The sequence below is a fragment of the Catharus ustulatus genome, chromosome 5, assembly GCF_009819885.2.
Source record: "Catharus ustulatus isolate bCatUst1 chromosome 5, bCatUst1.pri.v2, whole genome shotgun sequence".
NCBI lineage: Eukaryota > Metazoa > Chordata > Aves > Passeriformes > Turdidae > Catharus > Catharus ustulatus.
Genome location: NC_046225.1, coordinates 43,089,908 through 43,113,508, shown reverse-complemented (window position 1 = coordinate 43,113,508; position 23,601 = coordinate 43,089,908). Strand labels below are relative to the sequence as shown.

The 23,601-nt window shown below is 43.0% G+C and overlaps 1 protein-coding gene across 2 annotated transcripts; it reads right to left on the bottom strand.

Annotated features, from left to right (window-relative positions):
- Positions 1 to 970: 970 nt before the first annotated feature.
- LOC116996347 (cytochrome P450 4V2) lies at positions 971 to 22,904 on the bottom strand. Of its 2 annotated transcripts, XM_033059841.2 has the most exons (12): positions 19,914 to 22,904; positions 15,116 to 19,643; positions 12,875 to 12,987; positions 12,216 to 12,301; positions 11,201 to 11,391; positions 10,693 to 10,762; positions 8,755 to 8,881; positions 6,798 to 6,989; positions 5,163 to 5,265; positions 3,553 to 3,687; positions 3,202 to 3,381; positions 971 to 1,835 (listed from the first exon to the last, which is right to left on the bottom strand). In XM_033059841.2, exons 2-12 carry the CDS (start codon positions 15,327 to 15,329, stop codon positions 1,660 to 1,662), a joined length of 1,587 nt encoding a protein of 528 aa, XP_032915732.1. In that variant the 5' UTR covers positions 15,330 to 19,643; positions 19,914 to 22,904; the 3' UTR covers positions 971 to 1,659. The 2 variants fall into 2 exon arrangements, with proteins under 2 accessions (XP_032915732.1, XP_032915731.1); XM_033059840.2 differs by having other exon boundaries at positions 15,116 to 22,904.
- Between the last annotated feature and the right edge of the window lie 697 nt (positions 22,905 to 23,601).

Below are 23,601 nucleotides of genomic sequence, written 5' to 3'. Positions count from 1 at the left end.
AAAGGTAGTGATTATAAACTATTTGTCAAGATCTGTGATTTCATTTATGTAAACTAATCAGTTAAACACTTTGTTTTTAGAAGACCCTCAGAAAATGTTAAAAACTAGACTTATGAGAACATAAAGAATTTGGCAGGTTCAAGGAAATCTCTAATTTATTTGGAACAAATATAATTTATTTTGTCTTTATTATGATATTATGCAAAATACAGAAGTATCCCAGGTATTAAGTGACTAAGTGCCACTTAAAAGGATGCATGGAAAGAGAAAAGAGAAAAAAATCTGTAAATGTCAACAAAATTAGGAAGAACAGATTACTCCTTTCTTATTTTGTAACACATCAATCATTAGAGTGGACCAGTCCATATTAGTTGCATCAGCTCTGACCTCCAGTTTCTCACCAAGTCCCCCTCTGCAGGTTGCCCATAGCCCAAGAACAACCTAAAGGCAAGGACACACCAATAGCCCTCATCACCAAGTGGCAAGAACAACCAAGACACGAGTGTGGTTATTGTGGGCACCCTGCTTTGTACAGTGCCAGGCATCGTGCTGGAGCAACACACACCAGCCAAAAGGGGCCCCAAAGCATAGGACACAAGTAAAGCTAGAGGATCTCAGCTTGGTTTAGCACCAGCTTTTACTTCAGAGCCTGCAAAAATCGTGGAGAGTCTCTTCTCCAGCTGTATGGTCTGTTGCAAATTTGGACCCATCCTGAAGTAAAATCAGAAACTTTCACAGGCATTTCATTCCATCACTGTAATTCCTCTTCAACATTACTTAGCAAAAAAACTGTGTTGCCTTCAGGCACTGGAAGGCAAAAGCACACTGGCTCATTGTTTCAGCTTTGACTAGCACAGTAAAATCTAGTTGATTGATGACCCTAGAGGAACTGATGCTAAGAAATAATTATTCATCAGCAGTTTACCTGAACATAAGCATGCAATTTCAACAAATACAATTTCAGTCTACATTGAGGCATAGTAGAAGTTTATTGTAAAAGTTTGTAATAATACATTGCTTCTGTCATTATGAAATCCTGTGTTTAATTTGCATACTGTCTCATTCCTGCTATGGTTATGCAGATTAATGTTTTTGGTATAGTTCGCTTAAAAAATAAAAAAAAATCAGAGCACTTCCTTCTTAGAAACTATTGTAAATGTTTACCAAGGAGGAGTGAAATTGAGATCTTTGCTTGATCTTTACAGAGGCAGTCATCACCAAAAAAAAATGTTGTGCCAAGAAGGATTATCATATTATTTGGTTTTTCAGAACCAAAGAAACCTGAAAACCTTAAAAATACTTGAGACTTCCAGCTACTTGGAAAATGCTATGGCATGTAAGCTGATCACTCCATCACAGGCATAGATGTTGTCATTACCGTAGCTAAAGTTTTTGTGGCACTGTGCCAATAGAATAGCTTCATCTGAGCAGATAAGGCACTAAAACTTAAGTTTTAAAGACTTGCATTTCAAAGATTAACATGGAGTTCACAAGCACTATATAAGTAGGGCAACTAGAGCTATTACTACATCTTTTTTAACAAAACAGTAACAAATAGTTTCAACAAATTGCTGGGTTGACGCCAAAATATTTGATTTCAAAATACGTCTCAGCCTAAATAGATTGAAAACTTCTGGAAGTAAACACTTGAAATTCCTTTCATTCTGATCCAGCCTTTGGTCTCCTCCTCAGTTTAACCCAGACGCCGTTATTTGGACGAAGAATCAATTCTCCACATAAACCAAGCTCTTCTGGCTTTTGACATGATTCCACCCAAAAGCGCCGCAGGATGAGGGCTAGAAGAGCTTTCTCCTCGATTTGTGCAAAGCGCTGACCTGTGAGTTACAGGGCAGAAAAAAAAAATTATTGTCAGGTTGCATCAACAGCTGCTGAATGTGTATGCTCACAGGACTTAAGGACAGAACTAGCTTTAGGCCAAAATCAAGTTCATGTGGATACAACTAACACTAGCATTTTTCTCTACATGAAAATTCTGGCCTTCTTGGGATAATCCACAGTATATCCTCCTTCCCACAGTACACAAAACTCAAACAGCAACATGGAAATAGTCAACCCTCTATATGGAACTCCTACAAAACACAGCCTTGTCATGTATCTTGGATGGACTAGGCGGGGAGCAGGGATAGTAGACCAGAGCAGAAGATGCAGCACAGGGACTGCGAGGAGAGAAAAACCTCATGGCTCTATATATGTGGAGAACAGCAAAGGAGATGCAACTTCAACGCAATGACAGACAGACTTTCCTTCAGTGATCATTAAGCCTCATACACACTGACAATTTTGGTAGCACAGAGAACAAAGTTCAATTTACAATTCAGAGACAGGTGAAGGAGGAAACATTAGAAAAGAGAAATGTGACAGAAACCAAATTAAGTGCCACAATCTAGGCAGTTCACAAAAACTAAAAAATGGAGATGGGACACAAACTGCAGTGCTGAGAACTCTTTTTTCTTGCCTCTGTATTATATACATAGATGGAAGTCCATACATACGTACACACGATGCACTTCTGCAGTGATACTAATGAACCACCTCTCCTGCACACTCAGGAACTCAGGATGAGTGTTCCCCATCTGCATTTAAAATCAGTGCAGGGAACAATCTTTCCACATGTTCTATGATATAAACAACACTGCCTCTACTTGAAGTACAGATAAATACCAATCATCTCAGTGGCATCTGAAAGTGCTAACGAGTTCTGGGATGACAGAGAAAACATCAAACTAACTAGAGTGTCAGAAATAGGGAAAGAATACATCAGTTGTAGATTGCACGCTTTGGACATCCAACTCAGAGCCTGAGAGAGACAGATGAGGTGTTTTCAGAGCAAAGCAGGCGCAAGACATATGTCTTCTCTCATTCTGTGTTGCTGATACAGAGGATCAGAAATTTAGAAGCAATCATGTCCTAACACAGGAGCTCAGCAACAAGTTGTTAGGCTGTACAGCAGTGAGGAAGAAACATCAGCATGACAAACAATGGCCCCTAGGAAGAAAGGAAATCCTTCAGAAGAAACAAATGGGGCAGCTCAAATACTAGGCTTGCAGGGCACACAGTGCCCACAATTCAGGGGTGGGGAGTTAGGAAAAACGCTATACAAACAGTACTCATTGCTAACTCAGTTACCACATTCAAAAGCAGAACTGTTGCATTACAAGGGCTTCCTCTGCAGATACATACCAATGCAGTTCCTGGGACCAGCGGAGAAGGGCACATAAGCGTATGGGTGCCTTCCCTTACTATTTTCAGGGAGGAATCGCTCAGGCCTGAACTCCTCTGGGTCAGGGAAGATCTCAGGATCTCTATGCAGGGCATAAGTTAAAACAAGGACATTTGCACCTCTTGGTATCTGATGTCCCTCTACAGAGAAGAAAGAAAGGGAGAAGAAGAGTCAATACAACAGCAAACAAGTGACTTCCTATACCCAACAGAACAGTAAAAAATAAAACAATGCTGCCCTTTACTTGGGAAACATCTCCACTGCAGAAATGCTAACACAAGGGAAAATGGCAAACACAGAACACCACTTACTAATACAGCAATCCTCTCTCAAGGTACGGGCAAACATGGGAACTGAAGGGAAGAGGCGAAGAGCTTCTTTCACAACACATTCAAGGTATCGAAGATTCTTCAAATCGTCCATTGTAACAGAACGTTCAGTATTGTCTGTCCAAAAACAAATAGAGGGATGACCAAGACCAAAACTCCCCATCTTTGGCTAAATAAACTTATCCTGGATCCCTCCAGAAACTCTCATCATGTACCAAGACTACAGTAAATTCACGAATACAAGCCGCACTGAATATAAGCCGCATCACTGGGTGTTGGCAAACATTTTGGTTTTTGTCCATAGATAAGCCGCACCCGAATATAAGCCGCTCTGTCGTTCGCAGCGAGGACCCGCGTGCAATTAGTAACAGAACCGCGGGAGGGCGGGGTTTACTGGCTGAGCTAAGGCTGTGCAGGCTCAGCCCGCTAGGGGCCACTGACGGGGCTAGGTGGCCCAGCACGGTGCTGCAGCTCGGGGCCGGCCGCCGGTGCCCCTGGGCTCGGTCACCCCGGGTCGGCGCTGCCCCGCGGTGGCAGGCAGGGACGGAGCTTCCCCCGCTCCTACGGCAGCGGCGGCGGGCGGGGACGGAGCTTTCCCGCGCCGCCGGCGGCGGGCAGGGACGGATTTTCCCCGCTCCTGCCGTGGCAGCGGCGGGCGGGGACAAAGCACCCCGTCGGCTCCCCGAGCCGCGGCAATGGCTGCGCGGGGCTCCCGTCGGCTCCCTGGGTCACAGCAATGGCTTGCGCGGGGCTCCCGTCGGCTCCCCGAGCCGCAGCAATGGCGGCGCGCGCTTCCCCCCCCTCCCTGGGCCGCAGCAATGGCGGCGCGTGCTTCCCCCCCCTCCCCGGGCCGCAGCAATGGCGGCGCGGGCTTCCCCCCCCCTCCCCGGGCCGCAGCAATGGCGGCGCGCGCTTCCCCCCCCCTCCCCGGGCCGCAGCAATGGCGGCGCGGGCTTCCCCTCCCCTCCCCGGGCCGCAGCAATGGCGGCGCGGGCTTTCCCCCCCCTCCCCGGGCCGCGGTAGGGGCGGCCCGGGTCCCCCCTCTCCTCCCCGGGCCGCAGCAATGGCGGCGCCGGGCCCCCCCCGTCTCTCCCCGGGGCTGTGGCAGAGGAGGAAAGAGAGCTCTCCCGCCTCTCTCCCCGCCCCCCGTGCTGCCTACAGGGAGCCAGGCTCCACCCGCGGTGCAACAGAGTAGCGATTTGTAACAATCGCAAAATGCCGACTTTGCAGCTGCTCGGCTCAGCACTCTGGCAGGCACTTCTGAGGTTGTATTAGCTGCTCCTGATTATTAGCCGCATTTCCAGTTTAGGAGCAAAATCTTAGTCAAATTGGTGCGGCTTGTATTCGTGAAATTACTGTACATACAAGAAAGTGTTATAAATATACTGAACATGCATATCTTGCCCCAAAGACATAAGGTTGGTTGTACACCCCTACCGACCTTCCCACACCCATCCCAACCACCTCTAGATGCTGAAAGCTCCAGAAGGGCCACAAGACATGCTCTTAAATGCCCTTCTACTTCTAGGTTTTTAACACATTTCCACTCACAAATGCAGGAAAACTCCAATGAAGGGGGAATGGAAACTTACCAAACACCTCGTCCAATTCCCTTTGAACCTTCTTCTGAACTTCCGGGTTATGTCCAAGCAAGTACAAGACCCAGTTCATAGCAGCTGCTGTTGTGTCATGGCCCTACAGATCCAGATTTACAAAGACATTCATTTCAATGCTATTCCCATGCACCAGTGGGCTTTGTTAATACTTAGGTGTGCAGTTAGCAAGAAAAGTGAGACTTACTAGTCCCAGGACCATGACAAAAACAAGATTCAAGAGTGAATAACTCTATTCAACACACCAAATATCAAGATAAAAGGTGACCCACAATTGTGCTGACAAAAGGGTAAAGTACTGAAATAACCCAAGCAAAATCCCTCTCTTCTGATTGTCAGGAGCTGCATGAGCTATCAGTATCTACACAAAGAGTCAGATATATATTCATCTTTTTGGTTACTGTCCAGTCAGCATCTGGGGAGGGGAGGCAGTGACTATCACAGGAGAGATACCATGGACACAACTTGTAACCTTTACAAAACAACCTAAAAACAGTCTAATGAGACACAGTACAGTAGCCATAGGGGAAAAACTAAAACCAAAAAACCCAACAACAACAACAAAAAAAAAGGGGGGGAACAAAAGAGGGAAAAGTTCAAAAACTATTTTGATACTAAAAAAGCACACTTCTGGTGAAGTTCAGGATGCTGCTGTACTTCAGGAATGGTAAGATGAGAGAAGAGTTTCTCTAGGTTACAACAGTATTAATATGATTCTATGAATTAAGCTCTTCTGAGAGAATTCAGGTCCATTTAATGGAAGTGGGTGGAAAACTCATTAAAATCTTCAGATCCTCCCTTATGGAATCAGACAAAAAGAAGGACCTCAAAGATGATCACAGGGATGGGACACCTCTCCTATGAAGACAGGCTGCGAGAGTTGGGTTTGTTCAGCCTCGAGAAGACAAGGCTCTGCGAAGACCTGATTGTGGCCTTTCAGTATTTAGAGATGACTTATAAAAAAAAACAGGGAGTGTGACTTCTTACATGAGCGGTCAAGTAAGTACTAGGACAAGAAGGAATGATTTTCAACTAAAAGAGCTGAGATTTAGATTAGATATTAGGAAGAAATCTTTTTAGTCAGAGATTAGTGAGGAATATATCGCCTACAGAAGTTTTGAATGGTACGGATGGGGCCCTGGCAACTTAGTCTAGTTGATGACATCCCTGCCCATGGCAGGAGGGTTGCAATAGATTATCTTTAAAGTTCCTTCCAATCCAAGCCATTCTATGACAAGTGCACTGATGCACAGTGGACAGCAGAACCAGAAGACTGTAGCCAATGTAGCAAGGGAAAAAATGCGAGAAGATATGACAAAATGCAAGTCAAAACAGTGAAACTAGAGTTCTCTTCAATGTTAATGAAATTTGCAGTGAAAGGGCAAGAGCCCATTGTCCATGTCAGCCGTTAAGCTTTCATTTCTCACTTGCACTCATGAGTAGAACCTGCCCACATAGGCAAGCTAAAAGCAACCTCCTGAACTAAGACAAGAGTCAACACCTGCAAGGTCTGAATCTTTGGTTTGGAGGAAAAAAATCCCAAAAAAATCCCAGCAAACAAAGCCATCAAAAACAACAAAAAATGAAGAAGAAATCAATTAGTTCCTTGGTTACCTCAAACATAAAAGTATCCACTTCCTCACGAATGTCCCTGTAGCTCAATTTATTCCCTTCATCATCTGTTGCATTCAGCAGCATGTCCAGGAATGCTTTTCTCTTTTTGGAACCACTTTCTTCACAGTTGGCATCATTATCATGTTTCGTTTGTTTGGTGTTTTTAAGTTCTTCAGCTTTTTCTGCAATGACCTGAGATTAGAACCATTAGATCAGATATGATGAATTCAGCACAAGCCGTCTGCCTCATACAGTTTTGTCCTAACTTATCTAAACAACATTCATCTGTAGCAGTCTACATGAGCTAGTTAGCACAGCTGTCAGCATTAAGTCATTAAATTTAACTGACCTTTTGTATTAGTTGTGAATTATGACCAACCTCTCTTGCCCAAGGCAACAGAATAAACCTTGAACAGCCCTTGTGCAATCAAGAAAATAGATAGCTAAACTACATAAAGAACTTGGGGGTCATCAAGAAGTATAAACATATTCAGAGTATCTGGAACATGCCAATCACGAATGCCAACCATGGCAACAGCATACCAAAAAAATCACCACAGTGTGAACACGTTAATCACCAATAACCACTTCTCTATCCCATCTGCAAACTAAAGAAAGATCTCACTCCCAACATCCAAAAAACTCAAGAAACTGAAGAGAAGCCAGGGCATCCCAGAACCCTGTGTCAAGGTTATACACAGTGTCGCTGAACCTGTTAAACTAAAGCTTCCCAAATTTTCTCCAGTATGAGAGCAATGCCTGGATTTCCCATTTTTAGGTCAAAGTACAGACCCAGCAATAGACTTAAATAAATTTCTTACTATTGCTACTGTTGATGCAAAGCCAAAACAGAACTCATCAATAAACTGGCATTACTCTTAAAAACAACCAAGTAATTTAAAAGGGTGTCGAGTATGCAATTCTGTTTGGAGGAATCACTGAATGGAATTTAAAAAATACAGTTCCATACACACACTGTTTTCCTCACTGAACATGCATCTGTGTCACGTAATCACCCATCCTTCATCTCAGTGCTTGCTGTCAACACCTACATCAGGTGCAATTATTATTTATGGTCCCTCATCATCTTCTAAGATTTAGCTTCTTATATTCAATGCCCCAGCCCAGCATGGGAAGAGTGCAAGTATTATCTCAGGACCTCTTAAGAACCTCTTTCATGACTCACTGCTTCAACTTCCAACAAAAGGAAGCAAAGAAACCAGCACAGAGTCAGTTTGGTTTATTATATGTAGCCAAAGTTCAAAGATTATTTCCTTTTTGTAGACATTGATACAACGACATCATGGGGTACATGCATAGGGAAATCAGCCTCTCTGATAACACGCTAATAGTAGATTTGGGAGGGCAAACTTTGGCAATAATAACATAGGAATTATTTTATGAGAGACAGGGCTGTTACTTCCATGGTCTGACAAGGGGAGAGAACACTTTATTTTATGCCAAATGCATGCCTAATGATTTCTGTATCAAAGTGCCTTACTGCTGATGTGGGGACCTGCATGTGTTTGCTTCTCTCAGCAGTTCTGTTCTGAATAGGGGAAAATTAATTCAGGCTTCCGTTTCTGAGGACTGAACCCAGTGGCACTACCATGCAGAGCCCTATGTTTACTGCTCCAAACTTGGAAATGAGCCATTGGAAGTGATCCAGATGTGGAGCTTTTCAGGTAGAAGAGGAGTTCAATTAATTTCTGTTGTTTGTTTCAGTTGTCAAGGACCTGAAAGTTCTGGCATTCCCTTGGAGTAGTCTACTTCCTCATTTAAATTCAACAGAGATCCTGAAAGGGAAGTCAGCTCTTGTCTCTTTTCAGGGAATTCCTCAGCATCCCAATAGAGAAACAGGAGGCTGAACCTCATCCCCATTTGGAAGATCTGAGTGCAAAACTGATCCAACAATGAAAATTATCATTATAAATAATATCTTTTTAAAAGACTAAACTGTATCTGTAAAATTGTGAAGGATGTTGAGGTTCCTCTCGTGCTCTCTTCCTTCTTTAAACAATTTGTATAAAAAATCAGGCCAAAGCCAAGGGCTCATCTGTCGCCGTTGGATTAGATCACCCATCCTAGGAGCAAAACAATTATATTATGTAAAATTACTTGACAAAACCACTAAATTATAGTACATTTCAAGAACAAAAAAAACTTCTGTGTACCCTAATGAAGTAGAACTTAACATATTGTGTAGGTTTCAAGTCATTATTAGAAAGGAAGGGCATTCACATTTGCATCTTGATTTTACACTGTCTCAAAATTTCTGTTACTTATCCCAGCATAACCATGTTTTATATCTAAGTATAGATCTCTGAGAAGGACAGCATATTCTCATTTAGTTGGAATCCTCTTGAAACACTCCTATTAAGTCATCCAGTCCAGTCACACCCCACTTCAGCAAAAAATTCAATGTTATAAAGACTACAGTAATTTCACGGTTATAAGCCGCACCTGATTATAAGTCCCACGTTACCATACAGAGTGTGATAAAAGGTGTCTATTCCAACACCATCTGTTGAGGGTAGGGGCAGTGATCCTTATCTCCGTGGGAGATGTTCTCCTAATGGGCCATCCACTGAAACCAGGCAGAGCATTGTTCTTTATCTTTTCACAACCCATCCTTCCTCCAGCGAGTCATTTTCTGCTAATGGCCCATTGAGTCCCACTGTGGGACTGATAAAATTACTTCATCCCATTGGAAGTTGCTCTAGACAAGGGGAAGAGCCCAACATTTCTTACCAAGATAAAAACAGAGGTTTTGGGACACTAAGGCAGCCCCTTTCTTCACTGGACTCCAGAGGAAAACTGGATTTCTCCACATCACCACTGGACCTCCGGAGGGAAACTGCACCTTCTACAGGAGCACTGCTCCAACTGAATCACATCTGTCACTGCAGGAGGATGCAGCCACCATTTAATGGGACTGCTACCAACACCCTGCCTGATGGGGTGTCAGGTTGTACTCTGACTTTGTCAGGGTTTGGAGTTTGTTTCTTTGTAGTACTGTATTTCTATTTTAATTTCCCTAGTAAAGAACTTTTATCCCTAATTCCCATATCTTTGCCTGAAAGCCCCTTGATTTCAAAATTATAATAATTTGGAGGGAGGGTGTTTACATTCTCCATTTCAAAGAGAAGCTCCTTCCTTTCTCAGCAGACACCTGTCCTCCAAACTAAAACAGCAACTTTTCGTTCTTTGTCCATATATAAGCCCCACCTGATTACAAGTTGCACTTCCGGGTTCAGACCAAAATTTTAGTCAAAATAGTGTGGCTTATAATCATGAAATTACTGTACTCATGACAGGCTCCCAAAATATCTGCCCCAAGAATTCAAACAGTTTCTGAGAGCACTGCATTCCCACTTGAATGCCCAGACACCAGACTGAACGCAAAAGTACTTAAAATGTATTTAAAATGAACTATATGAGACTTCAAGTATGCTCAAACGCAACTGGAGCACATTTGGAAGGGCTGATTGTCATTGCTATTCAGCTCTTGCACATGCTTTAGCTGCAGAAGAGAAATCGTTACCAACTTCAAGCACACTTGTGGTACAATTTGGCAAAGGCCAAGGAATCAATAATAATCAAACCCTTCATATCTACCCCTGTTTTGTATTATACCTGTCTCAACAAGCTCCATCAAAAGCTAGGAGTGAGATCATTTCAGTTGGAAAAGACCTTGTAGATCATTGAGTTCAACTGTTAATCCAGTCTCTAAGTAGGAACATGTCTTTCAAACACCTCCAGGGTATTTAGTGACTCAGGGTTAGGGTGTTCCAATGCTTTACATCCTTCCTTCTCTGACTCCCCGTCCTTCCTTCCTGACACCTTCAGCATTAATTCCAGCTCAACAAAGTATCTAAGGAAAATACATGTTTACCTGTAGATAGCAGTAACATAGTCAGAATCCTTATTCTTCTGGGCACCCACATTTCTGCCCATCGCTGTTTCTAGGAGGAAGACATCAACATTTCACAAGTGGAAAGTGAAATGCAGTGTACACAGTAAGTTACTACTGCTCCCAGCTTCTGACTATCTCAACACCATCCCTTTGACTACTGAATACACGTCCCTTTGCAGGGAATGAACTTTCTTTGCATATCCATGCCCAGGAATCCTGTTTCTCAAGGCAACCTCATTTCAGACTGCTACCTCTGTCCTGCCAGTTCCACAAATTCAGCTGCTCAGATGAACATAGTAAACCCTGGGAAAAAAGTTGGGAATAATGAAAATGTATTTAGAAAATATGCAGGGTCATTCCTCTTCAATCATCTTACACAAATATGTAGGGTCATTCCTCTTCAATCATCTTACACAAACTGGCACAGGTAAACTCGTGATCTTCTGCTTCATTCACAGTTCTACCACAACAACTGAACAGGACTTACCACAAATTATATCAAGGGCACACAGAGTGATGTCCATAAACACATTAAATGGCTCCTTGTCAACATGCTTCTCAAGTTTATTCACCAAAATATTTCCTTGTTCATTCATAACCTCTAGAAAGTCATTCAAGATTGCGAAGTGGAATGTGGGAGTTATCATCTTCCTCCGTGACCGCCACTTATCTCCAGTGCTGTAAAATTAATGGGGAGAATGAGGGCTAAAAAACTCCAAGTCAAAATATCCTCACCATTACAGGAAGTACACAGTAAATACTGCAGCCTGGAAGAGGTAGACACATTGTAGATGTCTCTTCAAGCTGTTCATAGCACTCCACAGAAGAAGCAAAAGGAAATATTTCTCACCTTTGCAGATTGCTACTGATTACTTACTTTTACTGCCTATCCCAAATTCAGGATAAAATGCACACCTCATCCTCTCACATGAACTTGCACTTTCCACACCACATGATCACAGCTGGCTTTTACAATATCATGGTTCCATCATAAAGCAGGAGGAGTCCACCTCTGATGGCTCCAAACAAGCAACAAAGTTAACCACTAACACAGGGACCTCGACCTTTTTTCAAAAACTCAGAAGAGGCTCAAAGGTACCAAAGCTACCCTATACTTACCTTGTTCTGACTCCTGAATATCTGCTTCATCCAGACCAATCTTTCCTTTTCCCTTCCAAGACTGGAGGACACCAAACCCTTATACCACTGCTCCTCCCTCTCTCCTCCTGATTTATGTTCCTACCCAGGCTCACTTCTCATGGTCCCCTACTTCATGACTGAAATGAAGGAAAGGGTGCAGATACTCTCCAATCCTACCCCAAAGCATCACCAACCTCAGGCCTATCCTACTGGTCTGCAGTATGACCAGCTGAGACAAGCAATGCACACAACCTCTGTTCAGAAATACACACAACACTCCTGCCACCAAGACTTCTTCTTATCATATACCTTGCAAATTTCAAAAGGACAGCAGCACACCTGCATTTTGTTATACATTATACCTTGTCAGAAGTCCAGTGCCCAGCCATGGATGCAGGAATTTGTACAGGTATGATTTTTCTATATGTTTTGAACTGTTCAGGATAACCTGACAGAAAAATGAAGAGAGAGGAAAAAATATTATTTGTTACATGGAGAGAGATTTCTTCACCATTTCTTCAATAAACACTCCAACAGAGAAACAACACTGTCTTACTAGTTCAAGGACAACCACTGTCAGCAGCAAAACTAATGGTTACATTCCATGTCATCAAAACAGATCCACCAAATTTTAATGTAGAAGTCTGTCAAAGAGACACAAGCATTGCAACCTAAATTTCATAATGTTCTATCCTTATTTCAATGCTTCCATCTTCCCCTCTGTCTGCTTGTTTGTTCTGATCTTAGGAGCAGAAGCTCTCATGCATGTGAAAACAAAGCTAAAGGAGATGTTTCTTTGGTGCTTTCATTTGCTGGTCTTCAGTATTCCCCCCAGTCCTCTCTGACTAGGCCTTTTTACATTTTTTGCTTTATGCCTTTGTTTAGCACTAACTCAGAGGACCATTCCAAAGCAAATCAGCTCAAGCCCTTCTTAACAAAATTTATGTTGAGATAATAGAAACTAACAGGTTGGACACTGCTCTGCATGACAGTAGACTAGACAGGAGACCAGTACGCTCACCTCCACACTGTCAGGGTGATATAAAACCATGACAGGCAATGGTCCTATCCAAAGTTTGAACAATGGCCAGCTTCTGAACTCTTCAGCATAATGCTGTAGCTGTTTAAAAAAATCTGGAATAGAAAATCAGAGTAGAGCTTCAACAAGTGGGATTTACAAAATCAGCCAGGCTTCTGTAATGAACTCTTTTGCACCACACACCCTGGAATTCTGATTTTGTTGTTAGTTTTAACCTGCTGCTGTAACTAAGCAGCATATTTTGTACCTGTGGATTTTACAATTCAGATGTCCTAGTCTCTTCAGGCACAGACTCACAGCACCATTTATGCCATCAATCAACCTGAGGGATACCACTGCTGTCCAGCTGCCAGTTGGACTTCATACCAGTGAGTTCAGCAACCCAGTGAATTCTCCTCCCACATTATTATACAATTACCCAGTCCATGCCTTGTCAATTCAGCTATACAGGAAGCACAGGAGATAGTAGAATCTGTTGGCAAGGGAAGAAGAGTAGGTGGTGTTTGATTTGATTCAAAAAGGTCTTTGATACTATCTCATCACAGAGGATAAGCAGATTCCTTCTCCAATATTAGACATTCAAGAATTGTTCAAGGATTAAACACTTCTTTGTCCTTTCAGAAACAAGCTTAAACAACAAATGACACCTTTACAAGCCTCTGTAGAAAAATTCAAGGGTTCCCAAATAAAGGGAAAAAAAAAGAAAATAATAGATGCCCACATACATCTTTCTCATATGAGAAGTTCTGACACCACATTTAACACAATTCAGAGTGTCAGATTATTTTGCTATTTTTAAAATATTTTTCCTAACATTGCCATGACTAAAATAGCACATTTCCCAGCAATTGTCTAGCAATACCAATAAAAAAAATCCCATCATATGAAAAGTTATTTTCCTTCCTGCTGTAGAACCCTACCCTTTTTATAAGTGATATTTTTATTTATTATCATTTTTACATAAATAAACAAGAGTAAAGATGGCTGAACATGGGAGTTATGTGATTCCTGCTAACAAATGAGATTAGAGACTGCACAAAACACCAGAGTTCACATGAAATTGCCTTCTGGTGATAGAAGAAATGTTCTGGTTTGGTTTGGTTTTTTAAACTAGATTTTTTTAAAAAGAGGTTAAGAACGAAAATACCATAAAAGATTCATCTCTCAGTCTAGCTCATATAAACCAGTGATCCTCCTACTGCCTCTTCAGTCAGCTGTGGAAATCTGCTGCCCTCACATCCACCAGAGATTTGTCTCATATTTGTACTTAGATATGGGACTGGATCCAGAGGCACAGTGTGCCTTGTGAACAGAGGCACTGTGTCTCAGCATGGGTCAGCACTGGGCAATTTGTGTTCCAATGCTGTACTCACATTTCACTTTACCATGCTCCCATGACCCATTAGTCTCTCTTCTGGCAGCATACACAGCAGCACGGCCAGCAACACACGTGCGCAGAGCAAAACTGGCATACACAGTCATCACAAACACAGCCACTGGCAGCAGACTCAACAATGCTTTCATACCACAAACTCTGTAAGAAATATGTTCCTATTAAAAAATGAATAACAAATGGAAAGGGAACATTCAGCACATTAGTGCTCTCTCATGCACCTGGCTAAAAGAAGGTCTCATTAATCAGTTCAAGAACAAAAATATTAGCTTTTGAGGGATGCACTATAAATGCATCTAACACTTAAATCTAAATCACAGATGATTCTGGAAGTGAGCTTAGGTAAAAGCAACTTGGCATGCTAAAGTCACTCGCATGTGCTTGCTTGGGGGAAGATAATTGTTTCAAGATTTGTTTGGATCAGAGCAAAATGTCATGAGGACATAGAGTTTGACTTTGTGAAACAGCATTTCCGGAAGAGCCCACAGCACACACCAAAACACATTCCACAGCATTCACGCTCCACTCTACCAACAATTTAATAATCTGAGGCCAGCAGCAGCTGCTGTCAGATTTAACCTCTAGTTAGTCTTTGATATCAGTAATAATGCTGCATTCATGTAGTTTTATCCTTTCTTCTTCACTGCCCACATCTCACACTGTTCCCCTCTGCAGATTGCCTAGAGAGACCTAAAGGCAACAGCACATCCTCTGATACCCCACTCCCCTTCCCCAGCCAGCCACAGCTCAGCCACCACCATTGGCTCCTCCAGCAAGCCCCAGGCAGTGCAGGGACCTCACAGCTCGGCTAGAGTGTGAGCTGGCATTACCTTCTCCGTTGCGCTCCAAGAGTGGGGCATTTCCCAGCACAGGATAGCAGGGGCTGATACCCGGGATGGACTTCATCATCCGCCATCGCCTCCAGTACTCCATCAGCGAGGGCAGGGACCACACAGTCACAATTGTCAAAAGCAGAGCAACGACCCCAGCTCCCCAGGGCAGCAGCTGTGATCGCCCTGAGAATGCTTCCACGAGCTCCATCATGACCTCTCAGCCTCCAGCTCTGAGCATAGATCCCTGCTGTGAAACTGGTGCTGCCTGTACCCGGCACTGCAGCTGCAGTAAGCTAAGTGGGCAGAAAAGTTGGCTAGAAGAGCAGGAGGCGGAGCTACCGCAAAGGCCACTGGCGTAGCTTCTTGCCAGGAAAATAATCAGAGTTTAAAAAAAACTAATATGGAGAGGACTGGCTGCTAGCATTTCCTAGCGGCAGGAAGTCAGAGGGAACAGTGAGGAACTACTTTCCTGTCCTCCAAGTGAGGGCCTTCTTTGCAGGCCCATGCAATACCTCAGCAGGAAAAAAACAAAGCACCATCAAGAAAAAACCTTTTTGCTGATTTGGGACAGATGAGTTTTCTCAATATCATTGTTAGAACCCTAAAACTGAGAATTTTAGCCTTTCTGTGCTGACAGGCACTGACTCCAAAAAAACACAACTTTTGACCAAAGACCATAGAGAAGGCTTCGAAAATTAAATGATAAAACTAAGATTATGAGATTATAGTTTGAATTGAAGTGTGTAATATCACATGGAAAATTTAAAGTATTAGAATATAATAATAAGTGTAAAACAAAACAGAAGTTTTCAGCCAGAAGTTTGTCTTCTTCACTTTCTTCTTCATGGGTCTAAGTATTTTTGTTTGATTAGATAGAAAAGTCCACATTGCAGGCCACAAGTGGTTGGTTATTAGGTTAAAAATAAAAATAATTTAGGTATCATTTCTTAATTAAATAGTTAACCCTTAAAAGACCTTGCAGAAAAAGAAATACATCTCCATTTTTACCTTGTTAGCTTAAGATACTGTAGAATTCATAGTTTATAAAAATGTAATATAAATAAAAATTAATAAATATCTAAGTCCAAACAAGAAATTGTCTCACAGATTTCATCCCGTCTTGCACATTTAATCCTGACCCTAGCAAAAAGAAATAAAATGCAATACATCATCTTTGTCAATCTGTTCTCAGGTGCTCAACACCATTTGTCCATAGAGAGCTGCTGCAGTGCTGTCCAACACGATGACCAAAGGGCCAGATGAAGAATAATTTTTCCAGCTGGGTTGATGGTGCAAGGGGTTATGAAAACCAAAGCCCATAAAGACCCCTGATCAACAGCAGCACTGCAAAGCACACTGATGCTTCTCAGCTCAAATGGCCTTTAATGATCTCTCGCTGTTGAAATGCTCAGGCACAGGGTGCCAGTAAAACAACAGGCAGCACCCGCACCTGTGCCCCAACTTGCAAAGCAGTAACACAGTAGGGTAGACACAGCACCAAGCCCACCAAATGCACTGCTGCCCCTCCTGCCTCAGGAGGATCCAGGGCCTCTTCTCACTGCTGCAGGACTACTGAGCATCTGTTTCTAAAAGTGGGTGCTCAGAAACCTTTTGGTCAAACAGAATTTTGGTAGAGGCAGCATGGCTCACAGCAAATTCACAAAACTTCACCACTCAAATAAAGCACAAATGTTATTTATGTTATCCTCTTTGCTTTGTACCAAAAATGATTGCACAAGCATTTTTGGCAAATCAACAAACAGCATAAACAAAACAACTAAGATAAAAAACAAACAGAAAGCTCAGAACATCAGAAGTTAAGTAAGTTTTCTGTGACCCTTGGCATAAGTGGGGGGGTAAATTTTGGCATTTTGTTCTTGCAATCACCCAGCAGAGACTTTATCACAAATGCTGACTATTATATTTTCTGCACAGTAAACAGCTGGAAATGAACTTTGCTACTCTTGCCACTGTATGTTTGCAATGGTTTGTGACAGCAGGAGATATATACCCAGTCTTGCAAACACATAGGCAAGTTACATAATCATCAAGTCCCCTCCTTTGTTCAGGTGACTTTTGAGGAAGGAAGCAAGTACACAGGATGAAGAGACTCACCTTTTGTCTTTTTAACATGGAGAAGAGTTGTATACTTATACTCTCATGCTTGCAAAAAGTTTTGAAGTTTGTTGCCCTCATTGGACCAATAATTAGATGAAGTGACTATTTGTGCTTCTGAGTAAAAAACCTTTACTTCTAACTGCTGATTATTCCTTCTACAGGAAAAAAAAAAACAAACACTGAAAACTAAAAAAAACTTGTTAAACAGCAAGGAGAAGGTGGAAAGGCATTGGGAAAGCGGGAGGGAATACTGCATAGCAAACACTGCAACATCCTACCAGCAGCTGGCAATGGTGATGATGTTGATAAAAGGCAGCAGAAACACTGGAATGAGACATACATAAGATATATACTCAAGAAACAAGAAATGAGAGGTCTAGCACCTTTGAGGCCTAATTACATTACCAAGAATTGGAATCATAACAAAATTTAAAGGATGTTCTGTAGGAAATGAGTTTTCTGCCAGATTGTGATCAGCATTTCCTTTTTACTCAGAGAGCTATTTGTTCAGTACTGGATTTTCAGTGGACCGCTCCACTGGCTAATGAATCTTTGCTTTTATAAATGCTTGTTACAGCACAAACCTGCTCTTATTCAGCCTCTTGCCTAAGTGGAAACATATTTACCTGTTCTGACAGAAGATCTCCCCAGTCCTCAGAGAGGAATTTTAGGGCTTGATACTAAATTTCATGCCCAAACTAGGCTACTATAGATTCATGCAAAAAAATCTAGGCTTTCAAGAACAAATCCTGAGGAAGACTCCAGCTTCAAATTCTTCTGTGGACTCTTTCACACACAGGTAAAGGAGATCAACAGCATTTGTGAGACAGAGATCACAACTGTTTTTCAGAGACAGATCCATTGGTTTGATGCCACCTCCATCAAGCATACCTTGCTTGGTTTCTGCAACCTAGTGTTCACTGTACAGCAGCAACTGCTTTGTTCCGTAACCATCACCAGGGATCCTTCACTACAGGGTATCTTGCATGAATGAATTATCTCCAACAGAATACAAAAGCCTGCCTCCTAAGAAACCATAATCTTCCCTACCAGGATAACAACATGACTTACAATAACGGAGACCACTACTCATGCCCCAGAACACAGACTATTGCTGCAAAGCAATTCTGATAAGGTGTCAGTGATGTTGGCATAACTAACAGACAACACTAAGTAGCTACCAAAGCACCACACCTATATCTAGTCATCAAAGTGTCAAGGAAAGAGGACACTCCCAAGCTGGATGATCACAACTTGTCCAAGGTCACAAGTGAAGATTCCACCCACTTCTCTGTGATTTAGCTAGATTGAACAGGGCCTCCTCCTTGCTAAACTCCAGAAAGTTTAAAGAAAGCATTTAGCAGCATGCAACACACTACATGAAGTGAGCCAGAGGTCATGAAGAATGAATAAACAGACAGTTTAAGACCAGGGAAAAACTTGAGGGCCACAGAAGCACAGCACTACAAATCTGCTTCCTGCATTTTTGCAGCATGGAAGATTTGGTATCAGTATTTGCACTAGGAAGTTTTTGTCCACATTTGATATGCCTGCACATAACACAGTCATAGCTATACAGACTCTTAGAGGCTATGGTGGGTTAGCCTCAGCCAGCAGTCAGACACTCACCCATTCATTCCCTTCCCTCAACAGGACCCAAAATAGACTGGAAGATTGGTTATTGGTTACCATCATGGACAAAACAGACCCAACTTCAGAAATTCAATTTAATTTATAGACAAATAAAACACATAATGACAAAGTTAGAAACAAAGACAAGAGTTCCTCTCTGCTGCTCCCTCCTCATTCTTTTCTCCTGCTTCAGCATGTTTTCTCCACATGCTGCTGAGGAATCTCTGCTCTGGAGCCTGGAGCACTGCCTCCTCCTCCTTCAACAACCTTGGTGTTTGCACTGCTGTTTTCCTCTCTTTTCCCTTCCCACACTCCTCTGTTTACCATTTTTTTGAACACTTGTAAATATTTTTTCTCTAAAGTGCCACTGAGCTCAGCTATGTCCTGCAGTGGAGCCAGAGTGGAGCCAGCAGGAACTGTGTTCTACTCTCTAGCATTTTTTCAGAGGCCACGCCAGCAGCAGCCCTGCTACTGACACCATGACACCTACACTCAGCTGAAAAGCCTACCATGAAACAATTACAAGACTGAAAGGGAAAATAGGAGTGAAATGTCCTTCACATCACCCCCTAACGAGACCAGAAATGTCTGTTACGAAGTGATGTATACATACAAAGTATCAACAACATTAAATATTTGGAAACCATACAGGTGCTTTTCCTTAAAATATTCAGAGAAGAACCGCTCAGAACTAAATTCCTCCAGGTCAGGGAAAATCCCAGTAGGCTACAAGTTATAGCAGGAATATTCGTGCCATTCAATACGTGATATCCTCCTAAGAAAAAAAGAGAAAGGAAGAAGGATCAAAACAACAGCAAATAGGTGGCTGCCTATAATTGCTTTACCAGAAGGATAAAAAAAAAGAGAGAGAGAGAGAAACCTTACCCTTTCCCTTTTAGAAGGGGAACCTTCTCAGTACTCTCTCCTGCAGATACTCCAGCACCCATCCCAGCTACCTCTAGCTACTTAAAACCCTATAATGGCCACACAGTGCATTCCTATCTCAATTTCTTCAATTTTGATAAAGAAGGAATGGAAAACTTACCAAATATCTTGTCCAGTTCTCTGTGAACCTTCTTCTGGGCTCAGGATAACATCCAAGTGAGCACAAGGGCATTGCAAGAGTGTGTGCAGAGATGCAGTTAGAACAGCAAAACCTCAGGTCAAATGGAAATTTGTCAGAAATGTCAAAAACTACAAGAAAGTGTTCTTCAGGTACTATGATGGCTTAGACCATAGCGAAGTATCTTGCATACACCCACCCCAATGGAACAGAGAGCAGTATCAGAACAAAGATAAAGCCCATGGGCTGAGATTGGAAAAGTTTAATGATTGAAATCAAATAAAGTAAAATGAAAATGGGAAAAGAAGAGAGAACAAAAGCCAAGAAATACAAGGAATTACACAAAACAACTGGTTACCACCCACTGACCTCAGTCCACCCCCAAGCAGCAAGAGGTCCCTCCCAGCTGCCCCTCTCCTCCTCCCCAGTTCATGTACTGAGCAGGGCCTTCTGTGGTATGGAATATCCCTTTGACCAGCTGGGGTCAGCTGTCCTGGCCATGCTCTCTCACTTCTTGTGGACCTTCTCACTGGCAGAGTATGGGACACTGAAAAGTTTTTGATGTAGGGCAAACACAACTTAGAAAGAACTAAAACATTAGGGTGTAATCAACATTATTCTCATACCAATTTAAAACATGACACTCTGCCAGCTACTAGGAAGAAAATAAATTCTATGCCAGCTGAAACCAGGACAGGTATGTAAACAAGCAGAGACAAAAGGAAAGTATTTGCCTGCTGTTTAACAGGAAGGATTAATGAATCACCAGCAAGGGTGAAAAGGCAGAGGTACTCAACAATTCCTTCACCCATGTCATTTCACCAGCACCAGGCCTTGGGGAAAAAATCCTAGCTGATGCAGACACAGACCCACTACCTGTGAAGGAAGGGTTTGTGTGTGAACTATTACAGGAGCTTGGCCTCTACACATTGATGCGCTCTGACAGTATCCAACCAAACAAAGCTGGCTGATATAGCTGCTAGGTCACTCTCCATAATCTTCGAGTTGTGGAATTTGGGGGACATCCAAGAAGACTAAAAGAAGGCTAATGTCACTCCTATCTAAACAAAGGACTTCAGAGAGGATCCAGAAAATTATAGGCCCATCCATCTCACTCCAGTCCCTGGGAAACCTATGGAACAAATTTTCCTGGCTGTTACAAGGAGAAGCCCATGATTAGGAAACGCCAGCACAGACTGACCAAGTACAAATCATGCTTGACAAACCTGATTGTCTCTTACAACAGATGAACCTGCTTGGTTGATGTGGGGCCAGCGGTGAATATTGTCTACCTGGATATCTCCAAGGCTTTTGATATGATTTCCCACGGCCTCCACCTACAGAAATGTGTGTGTGATGGTGTGGATGTGTGATCCATGTGGTGGGTGGAGAATGGGCTGACTGCCCATACCTGGAGGGTTCTGGTAAATTGCTCCCTTTCACCCTGGCACCTGTCACAAGTGGAGTCCCTCAGGGAACAACACTGGGCTCAACGCTGCCTAGTATCTTCATCAGTGGTTTGGATTATGGCATCAAGTGTACCTGGATGAAGTTTGTCAGTGACACCAAATTGAGTGAGCCAGTGGACACTTTGGAAGGGAGAGCCACCTTGCAGGAAGACCTGGAGAGGCTGAAAAACTAGGCTAACAAGAATCTTATGAAGGCCAATAAGGGCAAATATAAAGTCCTGCACATGGAAAAACATAATCCAGGAGAGCAGCACAGGCTGGGGATTTACCTGGCTAGGGAGCAGCTCTATGGAAAGGAACCTGGGGGTCCTGGTGCACAAGCAGCTCAGCTCAGTCTGAATGAACAGTTTGCTACTGCAGCAAAGAAAGTCAATACAAGACTTGGCTGCATCAACACCAGGAGAGATAAACTATCCCACTCTACTCAGTTCTGGTCAGGCCACACCTGGAATATTGTGTTCAGTTGTGGTTCCTGCTATACAGGAAAGATGTGGACAGAGTGGAGAAGGTGTAGTAAAGGGCAACAAAGATGGCCAAATTACTGGGTAGCCTGTCATGTGAGGAAAGGCTGAGAAAACTGGATTTATCCAGCTTGGAGAAAAGCAGCTTAGGTCCACCTTATCACCATGTTCCTATATTTAAAGGTTGGTTACTAAGAAACTGGAGATTCCCTGTGCATAAGGAGTCTTATGGAAAAGTGAGGAGTGATGTGTACAAGTTACACCTGGGAAGATTCCAACTGAACACAAGAGGAAAATGAGAATAATCAGCCATTGGAATAATCTCTCCATTATGTGGGAAGTGGTGGATTCCCCAACATTGGACACTTAAGATTCAGCTGGACAGAGTGATGGGCCATCTCATCCAGACTGTGCTTTTGCCAGCAAAGATTGAACTAGATGATCCTTGAGGTTCCTTCCAACCTGGAATGAGTCTATAATGATTACCAGGATGCAAGATGACCAGTGATTGTCAGGTGCCCAAAAACTGACTAAAAGGGAGAAGTGTTAAAACGCTTCTCATAGAGAACAAACATCCCCCTTCCTCTCTTTTGCTACCTGACAGCAATCCATTGTTGCTCCAGTAATTAGCAAATCTTTCTTTTTCAGCTGCAGAAGTAGATGCTTGTTGTTCTGCTCTTCTGTTCATTTGTACAAGAAATCTCAAAAAGTAGGAATTGTCTTACAATTTTTCAGCATGTTGGTTCAATTCCTCATCATCTACAAATATGTTTGGTATGTTTGGCTTGGCAGGGAAAATATTACTTGCCGTAAACAAAGTTTATCTCAGCAGTTCCCATAGTTACTGATGATTAGAAGATGATTAGATGATTGAAATGAGATTCCAAAAGAATTAAAAGGAGAAGAAAAGGTTGATACAGATAGCATTTGTAAGAGATCAAATATTATATTAATAGAATAATAATCAGAATGAGAAATGAAGAAATGTTAAAACAGCAGTTAAAGAGGAAGTACAGTAATTTCACAATTACAAGCTGCACTGACTATAAGCTGTATCTCTGGGTGTCGGCAACATTTCGTTCTTTGTCCATATATAAGCCGCACCTGATTATAAGCCACTCTGTCCTTCGCAGCAAGGACCCGCATGCAACAAAGTTGCCAAATAGTAACAGAATCACGAGATCGTGGGGTTTACTGGCTCGGCTCAAGCTGTGCGGGCTCGGCCCACTTGGGGTTGCCAACGGGGCCAGGTGGCCCAGCTCAGTGCTGCTGCTCGGCGGGGCCACTCGGGGCCGGCCGCCACTGCCACTGGACTCACTCACCCCAGCCCAGTGCTGCCCCGTGGAGCCACCCCACCCGCTTCCACTCCCACGGTGCCGGTGGGAGGCAGGCATAGAGTCCCCTGCTCCCGCGGCACTGGTGGGAGGCGGGCACGGAGCCCCCCTGCCTCCCCCCGGGCCGCGGGGATGGCAGCACGGAGTCCCCCACCTCCCCCTCTCCCGCACTGCTGGCACGGAGCCCGCCTGCACCCGCCATGCAACAGAGTAACCAATGTGTAACAATCGCGCAATCCTGGGTTTTACTGGCAGGTGCTCGGTTCGGCTCCTCAGCTGCACTTCTGGGGTTGGAAATTTCAGAAAATTTTTCACATATTAGCCGCTCCTGAGTGTAAGCCGCATTTCCGGGGTGGGAGCAAAATTTTAGTCAAAATGGTGCGGCTTATAATCGTGAAATTACTGC